The sequence below is a fragment of the Cebidichthys violaceus genome, unplaced genomic scaffold, assembly GCF_023349555.1.
Source record: "Cebidichthys violaceus isolate CVI_PGR_0920_01 unplaced genomic scaffold, fCebVio1.0.p SCAF_133, whole genome shotgun sequence".
NCBI lineage: Eukaryota > Metazoa > Chordata > Actinopteri > Perciformes > Stichaeidae > Cebidichthys > Cebidichthys violaceus.
This window is the reverse complement of record NW_027176300.1, coordinates 232501-239587: the sequence shown is the minus strand read 5'-3', so window position 1 is coordinate 239587 and position 7087 is coordinate 232501. Positions and strand designations below refer to the sequence as shown.

The 7087-nt window shown below is 44.9% G+C and overlaps 1 protein-coding gene across 1 annotated transcript in view; it reads left to right on the top strand.

Annotated features, from left to right (window-relative positions):
• Nucleotides 1-6556: 6556 nt before the first annotated feature.
• Nucleotides 6557-7087, top strand: part of col4a6 (collagen, type IV, alpha 6) — a 27967-nt gene continuing 27436 nt past the window's right edge. Inside the window, exons 1-2 of the mRNA XM_068708106.1 lie at nt 6557-6596; nt 6742-6786. Of these exons, the coding sequence (XP_068564207.1) occupies nt 6748-6786 (39 nt within the window). The 5' untranslated portion in view covers nt 6557-6596; nt 6742-6747. The remainder of the gene's footprint in view (nt 6597-6741; nt 6787-7087) is intronic.

The window sequence follows — 7087 nt, the reverse complement described above, 5'->3', positions numbered from 1 at the left end:
AACCAAAAAGAGACACAAAACGACTACAAAGAGATGCAAAACAACCAAAAAGAGACACAAAACGACTACAAAGAGATGCAAAACAACCAAAAAGAGACACAAAACGACTACAAAGAGATGCAAAACAACCAAAAAGAGACACAAAACGACTACAAAGAGATGCAAAATAACCAAAAAGAGACACAAAACGACTACAAAGAGATGCAAAACAACCAAAAAGAGACACAAAACGACTACAAAGAGATGCAAAACAACCAAAAAGAGACACAAAGAGATGCAGAGAGGAAGAGGAAGAGAGGAAGTACAGCTGCTTTGTTTTCTATCTCTGGACTCGTAGAGGAGAAGTAGAGTCCCACGCTGCTGATGACACACACACACACACACACACACAGAAAATATGCACATTATGAACAAACTGCAGGAATCTGAAATCCCTACCTAACTAAACACAGCTGGATGGAGCTCGTCTTCACACACTTCAGTCGTTTTGTAACGCAGACGGTAGAAGGTGACACTTCGCCCCGTTATAAACAAAGAGAGGCCAAGTGGACGAAAACAAACAGGAGGTTCACTCGCCGTATATTTTCACACGCCCGATGAATCAAATCTGAAACACGTCGTTTTGTCGTTTTGTTCGTCTTCCACATTCTTGGCCGTCTCTGCTGTCAACACACTTCAGTGTTGTTTGTAAATGATGGGTTCGGCCCAGACGTTAGCGGTCGATCAGCAGTCTGGGTTTTTGTTCTGACGGTCGCAGCACAGGAAAACTGTACCAACACGTCTCCTTGTATGTCAGAACGATCAAACTTGCGATGATTGCACATAAAGTAAAGTGGACACAAATAAACTGACTAATTGAGGCAGAGCCTGCTGTTGTTTTTGCATCGTTTGAGTTTGACCGATGCTCTTCTAGTTACTTTGTTTGCAGCCTCTTCAATCAGCGCCACCAGCTTGAAATGTCGCGTAACCATAGCGGATGGAAGCGCTCCTTAATTAGCTTCTTTCTTCTGCCGACTGTCTGTAAATTTGGTCAATATTTCACCTCAATTTGGCTGCAGATTGCACAAACGGTCCAGCTGAGACAATTCCACATGGTATGTAGCAAAAGCTGGAGGAGCATGCTTATTGAGCACACCGTCACGGAGTTTTCCTGCGTTTAAATATATCATAAAAACAGTAATAATAATAATACAACAACAAGCGTTACATAAGGAGGAAGAACTACTCAACACGTTCCAAAGATAAAAGTGAAAAACGTCCATAATGTAACTGCGTCACAGAGAGACAACGACGTCTTTATCCACATTACCTCAACAGTCACATCTGTACGTCACCGTTTAAAGGTCTTAAAGGTTTAAACATGACCATTACATCTGCTGTTTGCACTCAGAGGTTGTCGCCACCTCGGGCACATTCCCCCCCCCCCCCCCCCCCCCACCCCCCCACCCCGAGTACGCCAATTAGTTCAAGTTTTTAGGGCTGTGTTTAGTTTTATGGCTCTTTTTTCTTAACAGCTCCTCTCCAGCACAGCCTCATGGGAAACCAACAACTTACGGCTCACAGTGAAATTATGAAGTAAAAAAAAAAAAAAACACTTTTTTGCCATTGAGTTCCGCCGTCGCGCCGCAGCAAACACCGCAAGGCTTCATGACATCATCACCGTGGGACAGCCCTGCTGACCGCTAATGGGTTTTGTTTTTTTTATTGGAGGGGAAAGCACCTGGATGGGAACAGAGACAACAGGTTGTGTGTTTAACGGCGGCGATTACTACAAACACATGAGGGAAAGGGTGGGAATCGGTCTGAAGAGAGGCCTGCTGGGAGGCAAGAAGTAGAGACAAATAGATCATTACTGTGCAATACAACACAGTTACCGTGCCATACATTCAAAGTTGAGTTCTTTGCGATAATTTATTTGACCGGAATTTGTCATTCGTGTTGCAAATGCAGTGAAAATCAGAGTAGCGATCGCATAAAAAAAATCTCAGCAAACAAGCCAAAAAGCAGAGATTCAACAAAACCGAATGCAGGTGTGATTACGTCCTTAGCGGCCAACTGCTCCCAGTGTGTGATGTTGAGCCGAGGCCATTTCTCTCTGTCTCTCTCTGTGTGTGTGTGTGTGTGTGTGTGTGTGTGTGTGTGTCCGCCCCGTCTTCGGTTGATGTATCATTACTCACCCTGAGCAGGACAAACATGTCTGAGATAAACGAAAGGTGTTTGGGTTCGCGGTCTGATCGGCGGAGGGGGAAAAAAAAAAAAAGACGACGCAACCTAAACATTCCCATCTAGAGAGGATTCCCTCTCTCTCTCGTGTGTGTGTGTGTGTGTGTGTGTGTGTGTGTGTGTGTGTGTAGTTGAGTGTGGGAGCTGCTGACTTTTTAGTTAGTGTTTTCACTTGTTTCATCTTTAACAGCATCAAAAGTCCCGTCCTTTCGACCACATTCTTGTAGCCTTTCTGAGCGCGGCGTTTGAGGTTCTGCCGACTCACGTGGTCCAAACTTGCACCCAAAGACCCAACATTTTGCCCCCCCCCCCCCCCCCCCCCCTTATCCTCCCTCCTCTCCGTGTTGCACCCATCACCGTCCCCCAGTGAGCATGCGGTGTGACAGCTAAAATCTTCCTCCCCCCCCACAGCACACTCGTAGCTCAAAACAATGCGTCCCGATAAATCCTCAGAGGGCCCGAGGGTGTGTGTGTGTGTGTGTGTGTGTGTGTGTGTGTTCGTGGGTTTGAAGGCGCGTGCGTTGGTGGACAACACACACACACACACACACACACACACACACACACACACGCCGGTTTTCACACGCATTGGCGGCTAGAATCTGTCTGGCCAAGCACTCTGCCCTATCAGGAAGTGAGGTAGGCCCGATGGGAGCGGTAAGTCCAGAGAGCTTAGCGGCCCAGAATAGGCTCCATTGTGCCCTTTGTGCTGGAGGGGATTTGGGCCTACAAACTGACCAGTCTGCTGGAAGGTGATGAGGATGGAAGGTCTGGAAGAGCCGGGGCGGAGACCCGGCGGGCTGGCATGAAAACAGACGGGGATGCCAACTGGCGAGGGTGTCTGTGGTGAGACGTGTCGGTGGGGGGGGGGGGAGTGAACGGATCTCTGATAGAATAAAAAACACTTTATTTGTATAATGTGTACGAACCAGATGTGAACCAAGTGGACTAGAGAAGCCATTTTTTACTCTAGCATTAACCAAAAGAGTAACAATTCATATTTAGTGTCTTTAGAGGGCCAGTGTGTAGCATTTAGAGGGATCTATTGGCAGAAATGGAATATAATATGAACTAAGTATGCTTTGTTCAGCGATTAATCTCTTGAAAGTGACCTTAGAATGAGCCGTCTAGATCTACATGTGGAATCCTCTGTTTCTACGGTAGCTCAGAATGGACAAACCAAACACTGGGAGAAGTTTCAGTTGGATGCAATCTGCAACCTCACCACTAGATGACGCCAGAAAGCTCCACTGTTACATCTGTTGTTTTTAGCCCCTTTCAGTTGTGGTTTTACCGTTTAGAACTGGAGGTACACCAGCTCTTTAACCTCACGACCAACCCGTCTGCAGCCACAGTGGTGCCGTCCTAGATGATGTGTGGGGCCCCGAAATCAAACAACATACCGCCCCAACCTTTCCGTGTCTTTGGTACGCGTCACATTCACTCTGATGATTTAACAGTGCTCTCTCTCTCTCTGTTTTTTCGTCTTTATTGGTTTCCCTCTTCTTTTAGTTCCCTTTCATCCTTTTTACTTTTATCTCCACTGTGTGATCCTCTTCCTCTGCGGACTGAATTCATGAATTCCATGCCATGTTAGGGAATAAACAGAGACGCTCTCCTCCAGCTGACCGTGAAAGAGACTCTCTGAAGATTAGATTTTAGTAGCTGTTTCTCACATTTATTAGCTTTTTTTTTTTTTTTTCGCAAGTGGCAAAGGTCCCTTTGTATCCATGCGCCCGTGGTTAAGATGACAAGGATTGGAGCAGCAAAAGCATCACTCACCTTAACTCACACGTCACCTCTGACCTTTTTTTTACGTAACACCAGACGGACTTCGAGTCTTTGAACCTGAAAAACAGACACAAAGAAAGACTAGAAAGAGATGACCCCGAATCTCCCACGAAGTGCTTGTGTTTATTCTGGAAGCTGATGAAAACACGAGCGTGTTGCGGGCGGAGCGCCGTGAAGAAGTCGCAAGCCGACGGTTGACGGAGGCCCGACGAGGAATAGCGACGAAGGATGATGAGGTGGAAGGAAGGCGAGGCGTGAGAGAAAGTGTAGGGACCCCCCCCCCCCGCATAGCTTCTCTCCCGGGTGAAACCAGGTGTGAGCGCGAGCCAGACAGCGTTACAGCCCTGTCATTACTGTTACCTGCCCCCCCCCGCCCCCACGTATTTTAGTCCATTTAGATATGAGGCTGCAGCCGGCGGGCGCTTAGCTTAGCTTAGCATAACGCCTGGAAACAAGGGGGAACAGCTAGCCTGGCGTTTTCTGAAGCAGCTCCATGAGTCATTTTATTTTGAAACGTGTTTTTCAGAGCCTAAATATCTAACTATTATTTGTTTCATGCTTCATTAGTGTCCCGTGCTTTGTTGCACAGAATAAAAACGTAAAGCTTAGACACTCACAGGAAGGCATTTATACTTTTTTGTGACTTTTAACTACAAACTCCACCCGACTGGTACTCCCTGCAGGCTAAAACAAGCTAACTAAAGATTGTTTTTAACTGGTATTTGACCCTTTTTTTTCCCGTGATGTTCCCTGATGTTGGATTTGTTATTTCACAGTTGTGTGTCTGCAGGCGGAGCGGTACTATATGAATAGGACCAGGTGTTGGGAAGAGATTTACCTTCCTTTTTGTAATGGAGGGGTGTGTGAACCTTTACCTTGTGTGTAATGAAGGGTGTCGACATCCTCTGTGCATGTGCATATACAGTATGTGTGTGTGTGTGTGTGTGTGTGTGTGTGTGTGTGTGTGCGTGAATGTAATCACTTGTTTTTTTTACTCCATTGTACTCCTTTAAGTTAGGGACAAAGTTCAGGACGATGCAGCCAAACCGATCTCTTCAAATGTCTCATGAATGTTTAAATGTGCATCTGCAGCACTGGTTCACTTCCCCAGTTAATGCAGCTGTGTGAACGTCTTCATGAATGAGTTGACGAGCAAACAAAAGAGCGCTTCCGTTTCCGATGTTTTTTTTTACGTGATGCGCACAAAGGAATCCCCAGTTTGCGAAATGAAGCGGTTTCTTTTTTAATCTAACCGACTCGGTGACGACAATAATGAACCTTCAGCCTGCCCGAGTCACTTTCTCACTCTGAAAATCAAGTCCTCTGACTTTCCTCTGACCCCCGGACATCTGCGCCTCCCTCCACCTGTGTCTTCCTCTCTGTCTTTACCCTGTTACGCTGCCTGAAATATGAGCTAATGGCAGGTTGCGAGCAGTGGAAGCCGTGCTGTGAACGTGCGTCCTAACGAACCTCTAAAGAGAGGGGGTTCCCTCGGTTCCCTCGTTCATCCACCCGTTAATGTTTCAATCGGTAGTGCAGTCTGTAACCTGCAGCGTAAAGCCTTTACGATCTACTTGTATTCCATCCATGAAGGTTTATGCCTTAAAGTGTTATCATAAGTTACATTTTAACGCTTTTTTGCCTATCATTAACCCACAGTAGCCGTTTCTCTTCTAGACCACCATCTTCTACCACACTCGACCGCTGCCTGCCCACATGAAACACCTCACAGTCCCTCTCAGATCTGGGTCTGTGAACGTCCCTCAATGTGTTTCCCCACCTTGAAACAAAACCACAACACAAAGACTACATTTCTTCCCCAGCAATTCATTTTCTAAGTGTTTCCGCTGTTCCGAAAAGTCCCTCGTCCCTTTAAATCACTTACACAATAAAAGCTACAGATGTCACACATAAACGATCATCATCATCATCATCATCATCATCATCGTGTAATTATCATAATAGTGTTATTAAACTGCATTTGTTCAGGAATAATGAACATTTATATTTCTAATAACTTTTCCAAAGACGGAATTATACTCACCCCTCTATTTATCATCTATAAGCAATAAATAAACATAATAATAAATCTGAAAGGAATGTAGAAATAGTTTATTAGAATGTTGTTGTAAGCAGGTATAGAGTTATTTTAAGAGTATGTTAATTAAATGCAGTATTTCCAACAAGAATAACTTCTCATATGAAGACATAATAGATACAAATTTGATTTATATACAAGAATTCAGTTATGGATCCTTCACAGTTTTATGTCTGCTTACAACTAAATTATGGTGTGTTATAATTCATGTAATACATGTTTAAATACTGCTTATGAATGTTACATAAGGGGGGTTATGAATAATGAACTAATACATAGAATGAAAAATGTTTTTTAGGTTTAATATTTGTGTGTTCTTCCTTCGTGGCGTCCTCTCTCTTCTCATCAGGGTCGTCCGGGGTCTCTCGGCGAGGTCGGTCAGAGCGGACCAGAGGGGCCCCGCGGGGGCCTGGGGCCCACGGGGCCTAAAGGGGAGAAGGGCCACGTCGGACTGAAAGGACCGTCTGGCCCCAAAGGAGACAAGGTTGGGCGTTGGAAATATCGATTGATTATAACTCACGACTAAAGCTGAACGTTCATCCAAACAGAGTGAATCGCGGTAGCGTGTTCTCGCCACCAGGTGTCGCTATTATGACTGACTGTAAATGATGGTTTATCTGCTCACACAGGGACCTATGGGAGTACCGGGGTTCCAAGGAACAGATGGAGTACCTGTAAGTAGCATCAATACACACACCATGCAATCAAATGTACCTGATCATCCTGTAGTTACAGTCAGAGTTTTTATATTTTCATAAAGCTAACACAGCTAACAGCTGTTGCCTCCTTCATGCTACAAGCACAGGGTTTACAAAAATATGATAAAGTAATTAAATTATAACAGAATTATTGAGTTGAAACACGACGAGGCCGAATAAAAAACACACTTCAATAAATAGCAAAAAAAACTAAACTACATAAGAATGTACAATTATCTCTACACACACAAATATCGAACAGTTGCATCATGTAAGG